Genomic DNA, 24,850 nt, shown 5'->3' on the forward strand with positions numbered 1-24,850 from the left:
TTCATCTTTCATGATTTAACCTTTTTTCAGTCTATTCTTTTCTAAATGTGTAAAATTATTTTTTCTACTGTAAAAATATATGTCCGCTTATATTATACTATGTGTACTGTGTACGTATTTCATACCCAATGTTATTTCATGTTTAGTCTATGAGAAAAATGACGCAAAATGTCACGCCAAACGCCCGCCAAAATTTTTGCTCGAACTAAGTTTTAAAAATGATTATCTAGCTACTTATGGATGAAAATATATGAAAATTATTCCTTTGCATTTTGCTGTATTATTTGAATTATTAGTGCAATATCTCAGCACACACGAAATATTTTGAACAGAGCAATAGCACGTGTTGACGAGTCAAGAGGGGCACAGGGCGGCACAGACTAAATGAGTTTGAGACACTTGGCTTTAACTTGTGTTTCAAATAGTGTAGTAGCGATCTCTCTAGTACGTAGTACATAGTAACCCAATGAAAATAATATACTCTTCTGAAGTTGTTTGAATAGGAACTATCTCTACTCCTCATTTTTGGAAATAAAAATATTTTATAACACAGATTATTTTCACATTCCGTTTTGTGAACTCATTATTTATAAATAATATATTATATTCTTAATTTGTGAACTCATTACTACTTGCTTCCACTAAATAATATTTACACTCTTGCAATGACTGACGATTCCTATGCAACTGTGAAGTCCTAATTTACTTGTTTTTATAACCAGGATAATAATAAGATGCTAGGGTTGGTGAGGTTTAGTTTACTTATTTTTTACAAACTTAAAACGGAGGACGTTGAAATTGCTGTATAACAATAATAATTGTTTCTGTGTTGTGTTATCTTCCTTCAATTTTTGATTGACTTTCTTTACAGATAATTAATAAGTTTGCCGTTTGTGCCTGATTGATTTATTCATTAGATCCACCGGGAATCGAACCCTGGACAAGTTAGTTTCATTTTAAATGCATAAATTACAAAATCATTTCTTATGAAAGCATGTGCATCAAAGGATTCAGGATATTATAAAAATAATAAAAAATAGTTTAAATATAGATAGGTATTTATTTATTATTCTTAAGCGTTGGTTGTTAATTCTATGGCGGTTTCTTCGTCAATTTTGTATGGAAGTTGAGAGAGTGACGATCGGATGCTATTGTGAGTTGGTTTCACTACTTCTTCTTCCTGAAACAATTTATGAAAAATATTAGATTAAGTTTTGGTTTTAGTGATACCATGATGAATTGTTGTTCATGCAGTATTATTTCAAGTGTGGGAAAGTGATGGCGCTAGACGCTGTTATTTTTACACACTGGAAACAATACTGCTTTAAAACTTATAGCCATGTATTTTGAGCTTATAATAAAAGTACCTCAAGTTCGTCATTTTTGGCCAGCAACCTCTTGATTCGCGCGACTTGAATGTTTGCATTTGTATCGATATCAGTAGAAAATTCTACTTTGTGGTTCCTATTTAGGTGAGAGAGGTTGTTGGTCTTAATTTCAGTATTTATCTCAAAACTCAAACGTCAACACTCGGACAGTAGAACTTTTAACTGGTTTTTCATATTCATTTAAATTCTCATCAATTCAATGTTTTCATATATAACGATATTTTTTTACACATTCAAAAATACTTACTTCATCATTATTAGAAGATTCAGAAGTGTCATCTTCGTTTTCAGACGGTTCATCTTTTTCTTCTAAAGGTACCCATGCAATCTCTTTGTCTACCATATCTGTATTAAACATTATATTAGTAACTTTTTGATTTATTTATATTTTCAATATTTGATAAAATGTACACGTAGGAAAGAAAAGAATAGTAAGGTAATAAAAGAATTTTAAATGTTAGAATCTAAGATTAGGAAAAGTAAAAAATAGGACACAATTTTATTTAAATTCATAAAAATATTGTGTTCATTAGATACTGACTGAGTAATAACCATCAAATATTGTAGTGAATTTTAAAACATATTTAGAGAACCAAGAATTAGATTTTTAAACGTGATAAAACTAGCGTTAGCTACTATTAAGTATCCTGTGATAAAACCATGGTTTAAAGACGATTTTAGTCAAATTTATGTAATTAAATATGTTTTACCTCTAAACCGTAAGGAGCCTCTCCTACTAGGCGGTTTCTCTTCATTAGTCTCAACTATAATAGTTGGTACGACATCTATTATAACTCCGTTTGATTTCTTATCTGCTTCTGCTTCTTCTTTGTTTAACTGAAATATTTTTTTAAGCATTAAGTTCACATTATAATTTCTAGTAATTTGATTCAGCTACACAAATAATAATTCTATTAATAAAATATGACTGTAGTGACAGTTAAAAGAGTTTGTTAAATTCACATTTAAGGTAAAACAAAAAAGATCATCAAAATTCTTAAATAAACTGAGAAAACAGTGAATTTTTAGTAAATAATATTATAAAGACAAGTAAAGATTACAAGACGTTGCAGTAACTCCTATGATTTTATTTTTAGTTTTTAGCATGCTCACGCCTTAAAAAATTATCAATTCGTATGATTATCTCACCTGCATAAACGACACACTCGGTTCTTGCAGTTTTGTCGCCTTTTCTTTATTCCTCATTATGTTTTCATCTGTTTCCTTTTCTAATCGTAATTTGTAGGCTTTCTGTGTTCGCCACATCTATTGAATGTTCAAATTGGATTATTAATTTATTCTTTACTAGTGGTCCGCCCCGGCTTCGCCCGTGGTACATATTTCGCAATAAAAGGTAGCCCATGTCCTTTCTCGGGTATCAAAATATCTCTATACCAAATTTCATGCAAATTGGTTCAGTAGTTTAGGCGTGATTGAGTAACAGACAGACAGACAGACAGAGTTACTTTCGCATTTATAATATTAGTATGGATTGTAAATATGCCATTTTATTTAACACATTGTTACCTAATACTGTTTTTATATTCTTTATTAATATCTGTTGAAAATATTTATAAGTAGGTATCTATTATCTAATCAATTTAAAATTTGGGAAAATAAAGTTTTAATTTGGTTCAGACTTCAGAGACAATAATTCACTTGAGTACCTCTTATTTTCTTAGAAGAATGACTATCTTATTTCGCATATTAGGTATTTTGTATTGATGAAAAAGGTTAAGTAGGTCCAGAGACGTAGGTAAGCTTCTAAAAACAACCTGAAAATTAAAGATCTATAAAACCCGTAGCATATAATACTCACATGTGATCCACAATAACACAAGCCACAAACGAACACCACAATGAGAGCTATGAAGATCCTATCAGCACTTTCTTCCTCAGCGTCTGGTTGTGTGTGACGCGAGTCGAACGGGATGCGGGAGGGCGGGTCTTCTACCCAGGTTTTGTCTACACTCTAGTGGAAATATTGTTATTTTGGTATTTTATTTATGCTTGGAAAGGAACATCGTGAAATTGAGAAGAGAAGATTGAATTTAACTTAGGAAAATGACAGAATAAAATGGATTGTTCGAGCGCATAGTTACAATGTACGAGCGAATGTAAGATCGTATGGTTCTGAAAAGCATCTGGTTGAGAGTGGCGAGAGTCGAACGGGATGCAGGTCTTTTTACTTCTACACAGGTTTTGCCTACACTCTGGTAAATGATAAGTTACTGCTTTGGTAAAATTTAAATTTTGGAAAAAAAATGAAGAAGTGAAAATTGAATTCAAGTTACGGAAAAGACTGAGTGCAAAACAAGGAAACATTATGTAAATTAGATCCAAAATAGTGGTAGTGATAACTGTTTTTAGTAGACAAATTGAACAGCATCGTAATATTAAAATATACGGTTGGATATCATTCAGATTATTAAATGGTGTTTAACAAAAAGCCTAGGCTGTCGATTTAGAAGCTGTCTCTCACAATGAGAAAGCTACCGTTATCAGCCCCGAGCGGGTCCCGTTCCCACGCCTCGTCGAAGTCACCACATTTGGTACCTGTTTATTGGTACTAGAATGTCTGGAAAGGTGGAAAAGGATGTCTGGAAGGGTGTTATAGCCTAGAAAGCTGTCTCTCACAATAAGAAAGCTGCCATTATCAGCCCCGAGCGGGTCCCGTTCCCACGCCTCGTCGAAGTCGCTGGAGCACATTTATTGAAGCTAGAATGTCTGAAAAAGTGTTAAGAAAAGGCTCTTCATGCAAAAGCTGTCTCTCACAATAAGAAAGCTGCCGTTATCAGCCCCAAGCGGGTCCCGTTCCCACGCCTCGTCGAAGTCGCTGGAGCACTGCGCGCTGCGCACGCCACGCGCGTTCACCGCGTTCACCGCGCTGTCGGACCGCGTGAATAACATGTACTCCTCGAGGGGTTTCATGTCGTACCCGTTTATTGATACCAGGATGTCTGGAATTGATAACATTTCATTTTTTACAACTCTACGTATAGGTAGTAGTGTGGGAAGTCCCATGTCCTCGTAGTGGGGTAAGGGGCAGATGCATTATGCAATATGCATACATCTGTTTGACTGATCGATTTTTCTTTAGAGACAAGTAGGTGATCAGCCTTCTGTGTCCTACCAGACCGAGACATTTTTTTTTCTTCGTCTCCACCGGCAATCGAACCCAGGGGCCAGGACCCCTCGGTTCTACGCTCACGCGTCAACCACTGTACCAAGAAGGCGGTCATAGGTAGTAGTAGGTAGGTGTAAAAAATGAAATGAATTCATTTTTTTCTATACTATATCTAACGTACGTAATTGTATTTTAAATTTTAAGCAGCACAGAAAAAATGTATTACTCTGTATGAATGATGTCATAAGCGCTAACGACATTTTAGAATAAGATGATTTTTCTCATATAGATGAATGAAAATCTCATGATTTTGAAAAAAGCAAAAAATATAACTATACTGTGATTTTTTATCTAGTTTTGAATACATTAAAAAAAAAATACAAGTTTGTATTTAAAACTTAAATTTTAAAATTATATATATTTTTTTGTTTAAATTTAAAAATTTGCTTCTTTTTTTACGTTTTAAAAATTCTTCAAAAATAAATTAATGATTCATAGCACATCAAATTTTACAGCAAGGGGCTTTAAATTCATGATAAACATTTTAGTGGAATCAATATTGAAGAATTGCCAAAATATTCTTTAAATAAATGAAAAAAATAGTACTCACTCGATAGGCAACCATTATAGCCCTTATAAATCTTAAGTCTCGGGTCAGAAGTATTAAGTCCTCCGATTTGGACCTCATTTGAACCCACATCAAAAATTTCCCATAGACCTTGGGGAGGTAGTTTCTCTAGAGGCACTTCTATTCTGTCTATGAGAAGTTTGGTCTCATCGTCTACTCGAGTATAGTATACTGTGTGTCGAGCGCCTAAGAAATAACAAAAAATGCTCATTTGGGATGAGGCAATCTAGTTCATAGTTTTTGATAGGACAGCCTGATAGAATAAACTTCCAATCGCACTTTTTTGTAAATCGATACATATTGCAAATATAATATAAGTACTGGAACGCAATTTTATTAGGGTACTAGCTTACCGCCCGCTGCTTCGCCCGCTTTGTATCAAACCTAATTAATACTAAAACCTTCCTACTGAATCACTCTATGTATTAAAAAAAACCGCACCAATCCGTTCCGTTGTTTTAAAGATTTAAGCATACAAAGGGACATAGGGACAGAAAAAGCGACTTTGTTTTATACTAGGTATGTAGTGAAAAAACTACAAAAACAAAATTGTAACGTAAATTATTTTCTAATCTCTGATCAAAATCGTTCCTTAAAATGGGTTGTTGCCAATGGTTGTTGCTATATTAAGCATTTGATTTATTGAAGGCAATGTTTACATTTAATTTGGATTTTAATGTTTATAGACGGTTAATACTTAATATACCTAATTATTATTTAAGATAAAGTTTCGAGGCCAAATATATTACATAATATTTATATTCTTTCGTAATTAGGTACTTACCGTTCAAAAAGTTTCTGTTTTTAACTTCAGCTCCATAAGTGGCATCTTCCCTGTCTTCTTCGAACTTCAAGTAACCATCTTGTGTTATTGCTACTAATAAGTAATAGCTTCGTCTGAAATTCGCATTTTGCTGAATGTATGTGACAAGAAAATATTTAAGAAATCTTTTCAATTTGTTATTATTTATTATTTCAAATCCAGAGTTTTGTATATTGTACTTTAGGTAAGAATGCCTAAGGTTCTCTTTTTACATTTGAAAAATTTAAAAGAAAATTAAATTATATTTCAGAGTATTTATTTTAGATAGAGTAATTAATAAAAGATTACTTGATGAACACAAACAGCATTTTTTTGTTACTTTTTATATACTTACTTGTTTTCCGTTTGTACAAGCAGGAGTACTGTATTTTTCTGTCGAAGGTCGTTGCTTGAAAACGCTAGTTTTATTTTTACCTGAAAAATCAGTTATAATATTTTAAAATACCTGGGTTTAAAATCACAATGAACATTCAAGTTTTGAGCTTCATCAACACAATCATACTACGTATTATGTAGGTACATAAAAAATACGATTTTTTTAAATATTAAGTTGAAGTCATTAAATTTTACCGTATTTATAGTTTGTGGTAGCGAAAATTTCCTCTCCAGAATGCTCTCCCCATTAAAATCAGCCCCTTTCTCCTCCATACAATATTCCCCGAAATAACTAGTGAGTTCACAATCACAGCTACTCTCTTGGTTGGTGAAGTCTTCGGTACAAATGCCGCCGTTTTTACAAGGCTCTGAATCGCATTTCATATTGCATTCCGGTAGTACGCCTGTTAAGTCTGTGTGCGGGATTTTGGAAAATAGTTTGAAAAATAGAGCCACTATCATTTGATTGTTTATTTTATTTACGACAATTCAATCATAGTTAGAAAGAGTCCAGAGGAATTATAAACCACCAAACATGCTAATGTGGTAGCCAGAGTAAAACATAAAAACACTTTTTTTTTTTAAATTGGGATGTAAAATATTTGTGTAAAAATATATAGTAAGGATAAAAATTAATGAGGTAAGATATACATTGAGTTCATGTAACTAAATTTTGTCCAATCGTAAAAATGTACAGAAAAAGTATGGAAACTGGGCAACTATAAACAAATCTTACCCTGATCAATATTCTGCTGCGCCTTCTTAGACAGATCGACAACATGATCCGCGATCTTAAGCCCGCGCACACAGCCCACGTAACCCCCTTGCGGCAAGCTGCCCGCTCTAGGAGCCAATTGCAACGAGTCACTATCGAAACCGCCTAAATTCATTTGGAAATAATCTGTCGGAGGAGCTGGGGGTCTTTGGGGACGGATCACCTCTAAAAATTTGGAAACTCGGTAAGCAAATATCGAATAATTTGGCAACAATCTAGCTCTGCTCGACAAATGCAAGGGATAAGTGTCGTTTGTTAGCGTGAGGAAGAAGTCCGCCGGTGGTACTGGAGGCCTCTCCGGGCGTAATACCTCTAGAATGGTGAAAATTATTTGTCGCAGAATGAAGTTAACTTGGAAGAAACAGTGTATATTATGAGTGATATGATTTTTTATTAATTTGGTTAACAGTTATCTATAAGGTTATTCGTTGATTAATAATAATAGATCGCTGCCAGTTGCAGAAAGCAATAAAATGGATTGATCTCTGAATACATATAATATTGTAGTATCACATAGTATCATCATCAGAACAAGGATTTAAAAAATTCGCTAATGCACAAAATTCAGTAAATTAAAAAAAAATTACGAATGAAATATTTTTAATCAAAATTTTATGTAATTCGATTCAAAACAACAACTTACCCAATTCTGGATTCTTCCATGGCTTATTAGTATAATTAGACAATAACTTGGCCACTTTGTTAATAGTCGTATTTTTATCATTTACATGTAACGTGGTACTATTTTCAGTTCTTATAATAGCTATTTGTACACTTTCCCCTTTATTTATATGCTCATAAGTGACATTCATTTCTACTATTTCGTCTTCATTATTGAACAAATATATGATTTCTGTGCCATTGTGAATGAATAAATGTATGAAATTATTAAGATTGTCATTCGCATATAAAACTAGAGCATTATCGTCGTAAGTTCTAAGATTCATTAGAACGTTTTCTACCATCATTCTTTTGAGTCTTGCTTTTTCTGCGTCAGTTGCATTGTCTACTAAGTAATTTTTCTTCAAGTACGCTTCTCGTGTTTGGAATGTTAGTGCTTTTTCATTTATATCTGAAAGAAAATATAGCTTATTCAACTGTTTCAATGTATTTAGAAAATTTACTTTCAAACTTACAAAATTTGCTGATAAAACCTTGCCAAAAATCCTAATTTACTTAAAAAAAAATGACTGATTTAATTAGTTGAGATTTTACCGAATATCAATCAAACAAATCATACTTCAATTATCATAGCTTAATTTAAAAAAATGAAATTCTAAAGTTTCGAATGACTTACTTTCTTCACAATGCTCTCCCAAATGAGCCCAACGGTTTTTACAAATGCATTCATAAGTGGACCAAAGTTCTTTACAAGTGGCTTTATTCTGACAAGGGTTTGGAACACAAGAAGGCTTACAATCCTTTATTATTTCAGACAAATGGACAGACATATAACTGTATATATCTAGAATTTCACCATTTACTACTAAACCTCTGAAACAACCTATGAGGCCTTGGTTCACGGCTGATTTTTTGAGGTGTTCTCTGGAATAAAAATGTACCAAGCATGTTTTATATTTTATTTATATTTTATTAGCTCTTGAAATGATTTTTAAAAATTGTACTTATTTAAATCTTGCAGCGCAACGTTTACCATTAAAATGCAAATATATAATAACAGATATTTATTTATTTATTTAAAATTATATATGTATCAGCCATCTGGTTTCCATAACACAAGCGAAAGCTTAGTATGGGATCAGATCGTGCCGTTTATGAAAATTGTCCTGCAAATATTTATTTATTTATTTATGACCTATATAATTGAATTGATCTTGATTAATTTTTCCTAATATCACAGAATAATGACTAGTACTTAGCTAGCTAGTAATATTCGTATGTGCATAATGAGGTGATTAATTGTAATGAAAAATAAAGCCTAAAATACATTAAAGATTATTATTTTATTACTTACTATACAGAAATTATTGATTTCTACTTACGCTGTAGCACCTCCTATAAACATAGATCCTTCAAACGGTCCGAATTCTTCTTCGAGCAACAAATTGAGCATCTGATATTCCGTATTTAGCATAAACCTAACGTGATAGAAGTTATAATCGATCCAGATTTTGTGCCATTCGCCTCCATTTAGCTTTCTTTTGGAGTTAATCACTAACTTCCTTGTAGTTCCCGTATTTAATGTAAAGTTAAATGTTAATTCATGCTCTAAAATAGTGTCAAAATGAAGTGTCCATTAAATATAATTTTCCGTGTAAAATAATTGAAGAGTAGAATTGAATACAACTGATGCAATAACAGTTTTATTCGTTTAAATTACCAATAATGTTATGACATTCGTTGTGATAAATTGAATGTTGAAACAATTCCCGAATGCTCGTTATCATTATCACCTCAAAATACACTTTATATAAACTTTATTCCATTTTTATAGAAAATATTTGTAATTTTTGAAGTGAAACTTATTTAGGCGCGCTGAGACTAAAATTTCAAGGTCGCGTCATGGCGATACCGTCACGGCATGGAGTAAGGCGACGATTTTGGTATCTTTGAATCTTGCCAAAGAAGTTTCACTTCTGAAATGTATGCTCAGCATAGGTACACTAACTTAAGATAAAGACTGATTATGTAGTATTTATATTATCTAGATATCTTACCACTAGTTAAAGCGACCATAAATGAAGGATAATTAGGTCGGATTGGTGGTTGGAATAATAATATAGCGCTTGTGCCTGTAGTTCTGAAACTAAAGGCGATATCCCCTTTCCTCCAACCAGGTACTTCTATGTATGATTGTGATGTTGTAAATGTTACTACGTAGCGTTGGGTATCTGGTTAGTGATAATAGAATTAAGGTTTTTCGCTAATACTAGTTAAATATGACTGAATTAGATAATAAAAGGATGAGTATTAAAAGGGTGGAAAGGGTAATTGGTAGAGCGAAGAACTTATGAAGCCCTGCCCTAAATATTTTTTTAAGGAAATTTTGTTTTCTGATATAATGACTGTCTATTGTAGTGCCATAGTATAACTATGGTAGTGATTCATTACTTTTATTTATAGATTTCTTCACAAGTAAAATACAAGCTAATCATCTGTTTAAATTAATTAATTTTTTAGAAGCTTCGTTTAGAAGTACTTTTGAATCGTCAAAATACAGAAAAATAAAAATTCACTACCTGTTCGGAAAAGTAGAAAATGTAGAAAATATTGAAGAAACGGCAAGAACCATTTTTAATTGTCTTTTAAAAATGGTTCTATCCTAACAACATAAATAAAATTCTTCATATTCATGCAACTTACTAGTTTCAACACACTCCAAGGGACCCAAAGTAATCCTGCCCTGAGCCTCCTCAGTCAAGTCCTTCTGTTGTAGGAAGAACATTTCAGTAATTCCCAAACTCTTTGGGTCTACAAGTGTACCCTCATCAGAGTGCCATTTGTTTTCATTGGCATCACAATTACAAGATTGTGTGGGGTTCACGCAAGTTGCGTTTACACCGCATGGGCAGTAACCCCTAAAATTTATTTCGTTTTGTTAAGTGTTTAGTTTAAATTAAGATTTGAGGAGAGCGATTTTATGATAATGCTATTTTATACATTTAGAATTCTTCTCATAACACTTTGAATCGTCATAACGCAAAGCAGTTTTTACAGAGTTATTTTTTTTCATAATTCATGAAATAGCTGCATTAAAAGTAAATCTGTATGATTAGTAAACAATTTGTACACTTCTAGTAAATAATAACAGCATCAGTAGTTTTTAAAAATGTACAAATTCAACATTTATTTAAAATTCACAAAAATCAAAGAAAAAATATAAGTGTATCTTTTGGGTCCGAGTCAAGGTTATTTTGAGGAGGACAGAACTGTTTAAAATCTTTTTCCCTTATCATCATTATTAATCTTTCAAAGTCAACAGATCGAAAATCATTTTCTCGTATAAAGCCACGCATACATAATACTTAATTTAGATGATAGCTTGTAAAGACCTTTTAACTAAACCCTCACATTTGGAAAGCATAATGAGAACATTAGGTGATTAAAAGGCGGATAACATTTCAATACTTTTTGTACATTTATTCTGACCTTTCCAAAACGTTGCATACTTTCAAAAGTAATCGACCTTTGGAGCGTATAAAGTTTTGTTTGTGTTTGTGAAATAACATAATTAATCAGAATTCAATTGCAGTTTGAAAATCGGTTGCTAATGACTCGATAGTTGGGAAAAGGAAAGTAATTTTTTGTGATGACACCACAATTGAATGGATTTGGTACATTTTATTTTAAAATATTGTAATCAGTATTTTGGAATAGGATGATGATGCAAGTATTCTGTGAAAAAGCTTAATAGGTTGTTTCGAAGTATCTACTTCAAATTTTGTAATCGTGTGTGTTTAATATAATGTTATTCAAATCACTATAAATCTTTACAAACTTTTTAGATGTACAATATGCATGTATTTTAAACAAAAATCGATAATGTATTTTACATTTTGTACCTCGTGCTGTTAAAATAAAATAAGAATTGGTATTTACTTTCGTAAAAAGACAAATTACATAAGAACTTACAAAAAAATCAATACCATTCCAAAAAAAAAACAAAAGCTTTATTTTTTATTTTTGATACTGTGTTAAATAAAAATACACCTTACCTTTTGACGTTGCCAATATAATCAACAGTATCGTTAGAAGAGGAAATAAACCAAGTAGCGCTGTGCAACTCCAATGGCGCCATATTGCAATCGTACTTAATGTACTGTCGACAAAACAACGAATGGGATATAAGCTCTTGTAGCATTTCCGCGGTGAACTCTCTGTATTTGATTTTAAAGCTGAAGTCTTGACCTGATGCTGACCTTACATCCTGAGAATTTATAAGTATAGGAAGTAATTAGTAAAAAAAGAGTGTGTGTACTTATGTACACGCGTTAGAAGTTATACTTCTTTGGCGTATGGAAAAAATACTAGAATATACAACTTGAACATAGTTATCAATTTTCATACCACCTGGTGGCGGTGTGCGCGCGCATCGTAGAAATTCACTCTCATCATTTTTCTCCATCGCGCCAAAAGAAGTATAACATCAAAAAGTAATTTAACACTATTTGTTATGTTTATTTTTACGAAAGTTCAATTGGATTTTATTTATAGTGAGAATGTTAAATTGATAATGATCTAAAATAAAAACATAAGCGAATTGAGAAGGACAATCTAAATGGACAAGTCAGGTAAGAACTAAAGATTTATTTATAGAATACGCATGAGAAGGCGACCCACTTTGTATTGAATATAAAGATTTATATTTTTAACAAATTAATATAAATGAGTACAAAAAATCTAAAACTAATTCAATTATTTACTACATACAGGACCATAGATACACAATAGAAGACAAGTCACTGTGTTTTTATTTATCTTTAAGTTTACAAATTGCTTCTGTTGAAAAAAAGATATTCCTTGATTTATAAAAATACTTATTATTTAGTAGTTAAGTTTCTTTACTTTTATTGACAAAATATGATTTGCTTTGTTTCACCAATACTTACCACTTGGCTAGGTAGATTATGTTCCACAACAGTGGTGGACGAATCGGCTTCTATTTGGAACTCACATTTAACATGAGCTGGTGGAAATCTTCCATTTCCATCTATATCTATGAGATACACATCATTTCTAGTATAACCTAGTAGAGCTAGTTCTTCACAGGTCTTCCTAAATGTCGCGAAGTGACAGTTCTCGCCTATGTATCCTGGGAGTGGAAGATATTTGGTCAAAATTAGCTAAGGACCGATTTTTCAAGCCCTGGTTTAAAGCTTATTCGGCCCAATAAAGTATTATTAACCAATAATATAAACTATAGAGATAGGAATAAGTTTTAACCAAGGATCGAAAATTTGTCCTTAGTGTATGCCATAATTAGGCTTTATATTGAGAGAAATGAAATAGTGATTATATTGTTAATATCTTAATATGAAAAAGTATTGATATTTTATAATATATTAAGTATTGTTCGACATGGAAAATTTTGTCTGCTTATTTATCCTTAACATTCTAATACAGACTTATGTTTTAAAGCTTAATGAAAGGTGACGGTAACAGGTATTTTAATTTATTCTCAATTAAGATTAATTTTAAATTACTTTAATCGCTAAATACGGAACTGGCCACCTTGTTAAATATTAAGTATATTACAGATTGATTGTAAATTGTATTAAGTTGGATTACTTAGTTAACACTGTGAACAATTTCGATCTGGTAAGGTACAGAAAGCTACATGCTTGTAAAAATAGATATACCTCTATAATTTGCTCAAATGAGATATAGATTTACCCCACATCCATACATTACAATAGATCAAATTAACTGCCAAACAAGACATTTCCCTGCTTTAGTTCCCTAAAGCCCTATGTTCTAATGCCAGAAAATATATTTCACAACCTAACTTTTAACCTAAGAACACCTAAAGACGCTTTAAAATATATATATCTAGTAAAACCTACCTGTATTATCACAATTACAAATAACTCTATCCTCTCTGATAGAGCATATACCGCCATGCTCACAAGTGTTGGGTCGGGTACACGGGTCTACATAGCGGCAGTCGTCTATTGCTACTTCGCCTACTACACGCTCTGTGTTTATAACGTATCTGTGTGAATTTAATATAAATATACCTAATGTTAATGTTATTAATTAAAATGTTGTCATATTATGGGTAATAAAGTGATTAAGTAGAATTTGTGTTTTATTGCATAGTCATGTTCAATCATTTCAAATATCAAAACTACCTTCAAATAGTCAGAACTAGACCAAATTCAATTGGGACCTGTAGCTATCAAATAAAAAAAATGAATCACCAAATTCGGTTCCATTCAGAATCTCCTCCTTTTTATGCAGTCGGTTAAAAAACAGTAAACACAAAATCTGATATGAATAAAACTACTACTAATTTGTATCATTATAATAGTAGTGGATTGTTCTGTGGATTACTTTTAAATACCTAAAAGCTTAAGCAGGTCGTTTAATTTGAATATAACATAGAAAAAATACGGAAACATTAAGAATTATCAATTCTTGTTATTTTATTGTACCGTATTATTGAAGTAGGTTAACTTAATCTTAAACGAGAATGTTAAATTCGTCAATAAATTAAAAACACGTTTAATCTATAGATACTATAAAAATGAATCGCAAAATGTGTTGGTAAGCGCATAACTCGAGAACGGTTGATCCGATTTCGTTAATTCTTTTTTTATAATATTCCATGAAGTACGCTGTACGAGGATGGTTCTTATGGAGAGAAAACGTAAACATGTACCACGGGCGAAGCCGGGGCGGACCGGTAGTTATTCAATAATTCAAACAAACAAAACATAGTACGAATGAAAACTCCATTATCGCAAAATTAGGATGCTTAATTTTAACCACGTTTTGGAAATGTCGATTGATATTAGTATTCCCAAAAGATATTCACAATGCATGAGAGCAAAATTTTGCGTTAAAATACGTTTTATCGAGTTCATCGGGGAATGTATTTGAGTGATTAATCAAATTTTAGGTTAATCACTATCTCTCTAACGGGAATCAATTTTAAACTAGCGTGTTTAACATACTTATTTAAACTAGCGTGTTTAACATACTTATTTAAACTAGCGTGTTTAACATACTTAATATTTATTAGAAGTGTTTTTTATCTGTGATCGGGTTTACATTTTAAATATTATTATGTTTATTTAAAACTTGATATTATTTTATTGGTACAATATAATTTTTGTTCTGTTCAGTAAGTTCGAACGTTTTTGGTTCAAGTAAAAATTATGTTAAAAAATATTGATCATTAATTTGAATGTTGGAGCTTCTGAGTGTCGAATAATTGGGGTGAAAACTTAAAGTTCTTTAAATATACTATATTAAAAAGTAAGATAACTTACCGTGGTTCTATAAGTAGTCCATTGATTTTAATATTTCTCATACATCCAATCAATCCAAGATTAGCGGACTTCAAGCCGCTACCAATCACAATTTTGTCTTGCAACTGAAAATCTAAACCTAGAGAAATTTGAGGCAAATAGAATTTTAACATTTATTAATAAGAAGGAAGGATTAGAATATCCTAGAAAAATAAAATGTGGAATATACAGATTTTCAAAGACAGATGAATATTAAATACGTTTTAACCTTAAAGTTTTAAGTCGTTTTAAATCGACAAGTATCAGACAAAATAAAAAACAAAACAGTCGAACTCGGTAACTAAGTTGTTGAACTTTTAAATTTTGTCTTATATTAATGACTGAACACTTTAGTTTACCAAAATTACTTTAATTTTAATTGTCCTTTAAATTATTGATCAATAATGAGATAAATCACTTACCAAACATTTGCGCATGTTTATTATGATAGTCCACAGTTAGTTTGATTCTTCCTTTCCTATAATCTAGCTCTACATTATGCCAGTCGTTACTTACGTTGAATTTAACCGACTTTAAAACCGTCACATTCTTACCTACGTCGGGAACTAGTTCGAATCTTATTTCCTCTTTTACCATTCTTACCTGGAACATTATTGAATACTTTTGAGTTTACGTTTAAGGTACAAGTCCGAGACGGGCCGCAGACCGCAAACTGCAACAGCAAACTGCAAGCGACAGCACTTGTTTCTATGAACATCTATGAAATTGATTCCAAGCGCGGCAACACTGCTGCCTGCAGACGCAACGCGCAGCGTGCGGCCGCGGCGCGCAGCGACCGCAGTTGTGTTTATTTATATTTTAATTGGTGAATTCTTATGACTTTTGCTTACACCTGCGCGGAAGTGACAAACTATCTTTGTCTTTTTTGTTTATATCATTTTATTAGAGCCATCTCTGAACAACTGAGACACGGTTCTGTGCATTGTGCAGGCATGCAGCCGCAGTTGGAATAGCGACCGCAGGCAGCATTGCGGTAACCGCAGCCGGTAGCCACAGTGTCACCTGCGGTTGCAGTCTGCGGCCCGTCTCGGAATTGTACCTTTAAGGATCATCTTTCATTATCATTACCATCAATATGATTATAATTATGTTCTATATCAAGTTGTATGTCTTATGAAAGTTTTCTTTACATCTTAAAGAACAGTGGCAAAATGATGTTCAGAAACTGCGCTAATGTGTGATGTTAGGCGTATGTAAATTGTTTAACTGAACAAGCACAAGTATTATTGTAACATAATTTTTAATAGGTACCTACATATTTTGAAAGAACAAATTCAACTGATGTAATTATGTATTCAAATTTACAACGTTTGTCGTTTACATTATGTAACATACAAACTTTTTAAATACCAGTTCAAACAAATTTTGTGCTTTAAGTAAGCTCTTACCTCAAAGTATCCTTGTCCAGACGTTATCTGACTATAAGCCAATACAGCCATATTCTTGCTAGTTTTAAAATCAAATATCAAATTAATGCTGTTACTAGTATTCAACGGCCACCAAATATGAGACGTCGCGAATGGATAAGTTATAGGAATCACTTCTATATCGATTTCTTCAAATTCAGGATCTAAAGCTCCAATATAATGTACTTTAGGGTTGTTCTGTTTCAATTCATACAATATTGATACATCGTTGTAATACACGTACTTGAGATTTCCAGCAAAATTGTTAAACGACTTCAACCCTTTCATTTTATACAAATCTGGACCTCCACAAATGTATATTTCTGGATCGATACAAACAAATTTGGCATCGCCAGGAATTTCGTAAGTAGCACTTATATCGTCTAGATAAACGAAAACTTCTTTTTCCAATACAATAACAGTTATATTATGCCACCGGTTGTTATTGACTTTTTTGCCTAAGTAATCTTCCACTGGTCCATCGCCTAGGTCAATTTGAATGGCCACTTTTTCTTGGTGTATTGAAAGAGCAATGTAATGGTGCTTATCGTCAATTTGACCGCTCGCGTAAAAAAGCGCGGAATCGTCAAAACGTGTCTGCAAATTTATTGCTGTTTTTGATCGAAATATTGAAATGCTTTTAAGTGAACTTTAATGTGTGCTAATTAACATACTACATAATTATAAAATTGATTCCGTAGCGTAATCATAAATTATGCAAAGGGGGCAAATGTTATGTGATAAATTGGTTGATATTTGCAAACTGGATATAGAATTCAATAGACAAAAAAAAATTTAAGCAATATCTAGTATACGTTACTAATACATAATGCAACTTTTAAACTTTGTTATAAAATCTCATTAAGATAACTTCTAGACTTAAACTTTGACTACAAGCAACTTGAGGAAAGGTGAAACAATCTTGACAGAAGCATTTAATGCTATGAAATTAGATGTTTAAGAAAAAGAAAATGAATGAAATGACACCACAGTTATAAGCGATGAACCAAACCAATAAAATTACCTTAAAATGCAAGCTAACCCTTGTATAGGTGGAATGGACGCGGTCCTTCCAATCATACACCCGATACGAGACGTAGCTAGAGCCTCGCAATGTTAGTATCGTCGCCGCTGTAATAGTGGCGCAAGTAAATATTTATTTATTTATTTATTTATTTAATTTAGACATACCAACAGAGTACACATGAAAATTATCACAATTAAAACTAAACAACTATCGAATATTATTATGATGTATACACCAATTACAGGTATGCACAAGAAAACTTATAATATAATTACGTTACTGTTGTTTTAAGTGCTTAAATAAATTTAATTACAAGAATAGAAAAAATAAATCGTTAATAATATATCCAACTAATATTATAAATGCGAAATTTTGTCAGGATAATGTTGTTATTCTTTAACGCAAAGACTGCTGAACCGATTGCAAAGAAATTTGGTATACTTATATGTAAATAGGTAGCTGAAGACTTTAAGGTCGCGTCATGGCAATATCGTCATGCCAACTTTCATATCCGTTAAAATCACACAAACACCATTATCATAATTTTTCTCTTTAAGAACACATTCTCATTTCTCTTTCATAGAACCATTATTTCAAGAGCTTAAAGCCAAATTAAAAGGACTTTCAAAATTTAAGCGTTTGGACAGATAATATAATACTCGATTATACTCATTACATTTTATCGATGAACGTAATTATATCTCAAAACAACATGCATTAACCCCAACCCGCATAAGCACGCTTAAACGATTATTTATTAATAAAATAGCTTTCCACCCGCGGTTTCGCCCACTTTGTCTAAAACATAATAAATTATATACTAAAACCTTCCTCTTGAATCACTCTATTTATTAAAAAACTGCATCAAATTCCGTTGCGTAGTATTAAAGATGTAGCATGCAAAGGGACATATGGACAGAGAAAGCGACTTTGTTTACTGTGTAGTGATTACTTACTATAAACATCGCAGAGCTGTTCTTCATACAACGTCCCGAAACAATCACACCTATATCCATTATATTCGTTAATACATCTAGAACCTTCGAAACAGAGGTTTTCTACAGTTTTACACTTATTAATGCAACCCTCTTTAACGTTTTCGTGTTTCGTGGCGATTAAAGGGACTATTGGTAAGAGATCGGATGCAGCTTTGCCTGAACTTAACACCATATCGCTGATGCAACCGACAAATGATTCTATTATGTATTTCACGCCGTGCAGTTTTTCTTCGGAACTTAGGCCTGAGGGGATTATGTTTACTATATTATCAAAGTAGACCATGTAAAAGTATTCAGGAAACAGTAAGTATAATATTCTTATAATATAACATCTTGTTAATGAACATTCATATTTTTAATAGAAATTGTTAAGTTAAATGTCACATAGATGACATTAATAATGATGTAACAAAAGTGATTAAATAAATAAAGTTATTTGCATGCGAATTTAATATTTCATTTCCAATGTATGTTTTATAGTGCTGTAGATATAAATTAAGAAATAATTTTTATTCAACTTAGTAATATTTTATCATAATCTGACATTTAAACTTGAAAATATCAAAAAGTAAAGGAAATGAATACAACCATAATATGTATACATAGTATTTGGTAAAATATCTAGAAATTCTTACCTCCAATAAGAATGACCGATGTTAGATTGTCCGTGATTCCGTAATTGGTGTCAAAACTCAGACCCTGCAATAATAAACACAATTACAACGTTATTTAGTTTACCACAGTAAATATTTTTGTCTATTCTCTATAGATATTTTGTCTCAATCTTACGACTTGAAGTGATTCAGATTATTTTGTGAAAGCCTAATTATATGTCAACTATATTCAAACGGTTAATTTTAGCAGGTAAAGAAATTTGTCAATTACAACAGCTTGATATAGGAAATAGCTAGTCAGCTGTCTCGGCTTCGATTACGTTAACACGGGATAACAAAATAATAAGATGAAACTTTCTTGTATATTTTGGAGGTTTTTCGTTACATATACAAAAATTATTTTATTTATAATATTAATAAATACCTTCAAATAAACTTCCTCCTTCAACTGATCGACTTTAGCGATAAGCCTTGCTCCATGCACATCTATAGTAACTACGACACTATGCCACTGATCTCTATTTAAGGCTCTACCTACTGTTACCGAAGTTAGATGCTTACCAAATACGTGGACAACTGAAATATTTTTTAACCAATTAATCAATACTAATATTATAAAGCTGAAGAGTTTGTTTGTTTGAACGCGGTAATCTCAAGAACTACTGGTCCGATTTGAAAAATTCTTTCGGTGTTGGATAGCCCATTTATCGAGGAAGGCTAAAGGCGCGGAGCACTGCGGCAGGTAAAACCGCGGAGCACATTAAGTATTTAATATACAGTATAATATGTTATAAAAAATATTTCTTATGAAAAATGTGTAGTTACTAATAATTAAATATAAACTAAACAATACAAAATGTTAAAACAATACAAAATGTCTGTTAGTAAGGTTTAGGCTTTCATATAGATTTTATATTTTTGGGGTAATTTAACACATTTAAAATATTTTAATCTTAATATGTACTGTATTGTATTTCGTTCTTCTATTGCTTTACAATTCGTTATTTATTATAATTTTAACATTACAATCTTTAATTTTCAAGAATACTTAGTACATAATATTTTATGCTTATCACAAAATATTTAACATTCACGTCTGTCTACCCCAAAATGCAAATTAACCTATTACTTTTTTTAAACTTAATTTTTAGTAGGTAACTAGTTGTTATAAACAACCAAGGTTATGAAAATACATTTAAATAGTTTAATCTGTGTTCTGTATACTTTTTAATAAAATATCTTACCTTTAAGTTCACCCTTTTCTACAATAACATATAACGCATATGGTTGCATCTTAAAAACTGGGTTTTTCACATTATGATATACCAAAAGGCCGTGGGGAAGCCTTGTACGGAATTTAAATGATATTTCTCTGCATAATCTGAAAAATATTACGAATACGGGTCACATAAGGTTTTTGAATTACGTCAGCGAAGGCTACAAAAAATATTTTATATTTTTTTATAAGTATTTCTATTTTTGTCTTTTTTTCATTCTTTGTTACTTATGTATTTCATTTTGAGTAACTATTTAAAGAAATTAACTTTTTGTAATATATTCCGATTAAATTAAGTTAATTGTAACTTGAGTAGAATCTCCATTGTGTTATTCCATTCCTTATTATAAATTTTCTATAAATGGAAAATATTATGAGAGTTCTTAAATAGATATCAGTTCAAGCTATGCATTCAGTATTGCAAGATTTTTTTTTTATATAAAGAGCATATTTTAATTTTTATAACAAATAACGAATATAATATTAGGTACCAAATCAAGCTCTACAAATTTGAAACCTGATTTCGTTATTCCTACGGTCTATGACGAGATTTCACTCCTAGTAAGATCAAAGGTTGAATCTCAAGGCCGTCTTATCTAACATTTCAACAGCTTAACGACATAAGTGAACTATATATCAAGTGGCTTAGATTATGGATTGGTCTCCGCGCGCGCGCTACGACTAGATACCGCTCCACCTAAAAACAATAGCTCCGTGAGTGCGGCAACTCAGTTCTGTAGTGTGTGTAAGGCAATTTGTAAGGACGCTAGTGTGTGTGAAGAATTGTACTGCCAGCTACATAAATTTTACCCCATAAATGGGAAATGGGCTATCTTGGAAAGAAGTGTGAAAAATATTTTTTATTTCATTTTGGCCTTGCCGGGAATCGAACCCATGAACATGTGACTCAAATCCACTTGCGATGCCACTATACTATCACAAAGGTTTTTTAAAAGTAAAAAAGCGGTAATAAAAAAAATAACATATAGTATATGAGTCAGTTAAACAAGGTTAAACAGAAATAAATTATTGTTATTATCATTTTTTTTATAATATGCGTTAGTAATAGTATTGAAAAAAAAAAACATTATGAATAAAATAAGTTCAAATTAAAAGTGTGTTTTTGGGATATGCAGTACGGCAACACTAAATGGCGTCGTATTTTCGTAAACAACATTTTCAAAGTACAGGTGAAATATTGAATAATACGATGGTACGTAATCCCAGTGTCTTTCTTATTATTTGTTGTATTTTTTTTAAACAGTTTTATGGCACAAACAGGCATTTTACTTCAGGTTTTGTCCAAAATCTTTAGAAACTATCGGTACGCCCTCTCCACACAATGCTTGTGACACGACTGGCTCGGGTACGCCGATTTCGGCGTACTTTTAGTTGCCGCATTTTTCGAGTACGCCGGCGGTATCTAGTCGTAGCGCGCGGAGACCAATCCTTAATCTAAGATCAAGTGGATAGCAAATGGCAATACATCATAGTAATTGTAATCCTCAATTTTATAGTCACATGTTCTGTATTCATGAAAATGTCGCTCGACAGTTGCGATATATGAAAAGTTAATGCAGAAATAATTGTATGGATTACATATTTTTAGTGCACTTTCATTTCTTCAGCTGTTTCGAGTAAAACTGGTTTTATTAGCAGTTCTCAGTTAGCTTTTTGGAACATATCTTTATCGACTTTAATATTCACATTATGAAGTTAATTCATTAGCTCAATTAAACGTTGGGTAATTTCTAAAACGTATTAAAGAAACAGTATTTATTTAAAATTAAGTAGCATATTATCAAGACCAGTTTATTAAATTAAATAAAATGCAATAAGCCAATAACCAATTTTTGAAACACTTAAATCCTGTCTCAATTATAAGCATCGAATTTTATGTAAAACACATTCAGAAGTAGGATACTGAACGCATCAACAACTAAATACCTATCATAGAAAAAGAAAGAAAGAAGATGTGTATTGTTATCGTAGCCTAGGCTAATATAATATGTGTTATGTGATCTGAAATAAATTGATTATTATTGTCATATTTTTTATTTACTTAACATACCTCAATTGAAATCTCTGTATAATATCTCCATCGAGTTGTATATACGTATTGTCCTTAGCGAACATGAAGGTCTGGTGATGCCCTGACTCCGCGAAGGTGAGATACCTGTCCCTATTACTGGGAGGGATAGGGGGGATGGCTGTTGCGTATGTGTTGGGTAGTGTGGTTGTCGTGGGGGATGGAGGAGGGGGGGTTATGGTTGTGGGGGGGACCACTGGTACGGAAGATATGTAAAATATTTTATTATTTATGTCTTTATCTTAGGTGATAGTTTATATTAAAGTATAGTTTATATTAAAAAAAAAGAATGTTTGTGTGCACTAATTTGCTTCATGGTCTGTTAGATAAAAACGATGTTTGGGTACTATCGATTAATAATTAAAAAAAAATTACGCTTGCACAAAGCAGCTTCACATTTTTATATAATAATATCTTAAGTAGGTACATAGTTATAGCAATATAAACCAATTAAAGTATTCATTAAAAAGCCAACAATAGGAATTAAAGTATATTCTAATACGACCATGAGAAATGCATGTAAATTTTCATGTAGGTACCTATAAATTTCAAGACTTTTATTGTAAGCTTTCTTCTTCCAAAATAGAACATAGAAATAACAAAACGAAACTAAATAAGAGACGATACGTTGATTATTTAAAGCTGTCGAAAACAACTTATTGCTTGTTACCTTTTTCTTCAGATCCTATGTCTACCGGGAGACTGGTGTCAATATCAGCTATTCCATATAAAATCAACATTAAGATGTACATTCCTCGTCTGTCCCGTAATCCCATTATTCTCTTTTAATATCATTTATCTGTAATTTAAAATTACTGCTCAAATCAATATAGGTATTATTTATAATTACGTGTATTTTGTACTTAAGGCATAGGAAACTTTGCCTTGCCTTAATATTTTGTTTCTCAAGATCGGACAATATACATGCATACAATATATTATAAGAAGAATTATTATATATTGTATGTAATAAACTTCAGCGATATCCTACGCTATATTTAATACTTAAACATGTTATGTTCTCACGGAAGCTTTAAATAACTACGTAAACTTAGCTATCTCAAGAAATAATTCCATGTGATTAGGGCCCTAATTTGTTTAAAATATCATCTTCCACTCTCATCCGAAGCTTTTCAAACGTTTAAATGAAATTAAACCCTTTGCCCGTTTCCATAGAGTGGATATTATTTTTCGTTTAATTTTAGCATAGGGTATAGAGCGGAAATACAGAATCAGAGTGAACACACACAGGGACATGTTGGCTGATCCACGACCAGTGTATCGTGGCCTAGCTCAGCCGTGTCCTCTAAAATTAAATGTTTGAATGTGCAGAAATTTATAGGAATGCGAGAGGTCAAGTGTGTTTGGTTGGTGAGTGCACTTAAATTGGCTCAAGTAGCCGCATCGTTCCAAGACGATTTCGGCTTGACACATTGGTTCTGAATGTGATTTGATATGTGTAACCAAAATTGCTTGTTATTTATGATACGCATTTTTTGGTGTTTGAGAGATTTGTAGATAAATGTAAACAATGTGTTATAATAAACAAAATTGTATAGATGTAAATACGTCGAGTATTGTTTTGATGATAAATAACAATTAATTCAATCAAGATTTTGTTTCAACAGTATTTTTATAAAAAAAATTGTAGTATTACGCTGAAATAATATGAATTTAAATTCCTACTAAAGAAGAATTAAAATTCAGATTTAGAAATTGAAATTATTGAATAACTTCACTACTGGATTGTATCTTTTAATTTAGTATGTAATGCATGACCAAAAATTAGTGTATGCCTTATTAAAATTATTTACTTACGTTTTCCAATACACCGACTTATATTCCTTCAAAAAGTTACAATATAACACATTTAACAAATTCACAACACATCACTTAGGTAATTTTACGTGAACGATTAATTTCGTTTGACGTTTAAAAATTTCCCGCCTATTATTTTTCTGCACAGATAAAAAAGCGCGCGTTTGTTTTTTTTTTATTTATGAGGCAAGGACACGGGTAACGCCTCCCTAGTGAAACGTGGCGCACTGAGGCGACGTTAACAGTACATAATGACACCTACAATTTGTCCTCGTGGGTCAGAGCTATTGCCGGCCTGAGGGTACACTAGTGAAGAGATTGAAACGAGATAATAGCATATATTATTTGGTACAATTGGTTAAATCTTTACAAATGGCAACGGTTATAGAATTTTAGGCCGGTATGATTAATGTGGTAGGCATTATTATTTTGAATGTCGAATCCCATTTTCATATTATTATGAATTAATGATGTAATATTATATTGTACTAGCTTTCCACCCGCGGCTTCGC

At 31.9% G+C, this 24,850-nt stretch overlaps 1 protein-coding gene across 1 annotated transcript; it reads right to left on the reverse strand.

Annotated features, from left to right (window-relative positions):
- Positions 1 to 1,039: 1,039 nt before the first annotated feature.
- Positions 1,040 to 24,550, reverse strand: LOC123694495 (contactin-associated protein like 5-4). The gene is made up of 30 exons (XM_045639945.1): positions 24,339 to 24,550; positions 23,191 to 23,319; positions 22,503 to 22,716; positions 20,400 to 20,536; positions 19,580 to 19,731; positions 19,177 to 19,240; positions 18,500 to 18,784; positions 17,541 to 17,647; positions 16,499 to 17,113; positions 15,512 to 15,692; positions 15,072 to 15,189; positions 13,641 to 13,789; positions 12,687 to 12,889; positions 11,793 to 12,004; positions 10,441 to 10,655; positions 9,795 to 9,968; positions 9,120 to 9,345; positions 8,414 to 8,661; positions 7,760 to 8,188; positions 7,078 to 7,281; positions 6,537 to 6,754; positions 6,301 to 6,380; positions 5,928 to 6,040; positions 5,126 to 5,329; positions 4,164 to 4,348; positions 3,208 to 3,360; positions 2,538 to 2,654; positions 2,099 to 2,225; positions 1,636 to 1,733; positions 1,040 to 1,180 (listed from the first exon to the last, which is right to left on the reverse strand). The coding sequence occupies exons 2-30, from the start codon at positions 23,294 to 23,296 to the stop codon at positions 1,073 to 1,075; spliced, it is 5,442 nt and encodes a 1,813-aa protein (XP_045495901.1). The 5' UTR covers positions 23,297 to 23,319; positions 24,339 to 24,550; the 3' UTR covers positions 1,040 to 1,072.
- Positions 24,551 to 24,850: the final 300 nt, after the last annotated feature.

This window comes from Colias croceus, chromosome 9 (assembly GCF_905220415.1).
Source record: "Colias croceus chromosome 9, ilColCroc2.1".
NCBI lineage: Eukaryota > Metazoa > Arthropoda > Insecta > Lepidoptera > Pieridae > Colias > Colias croceus.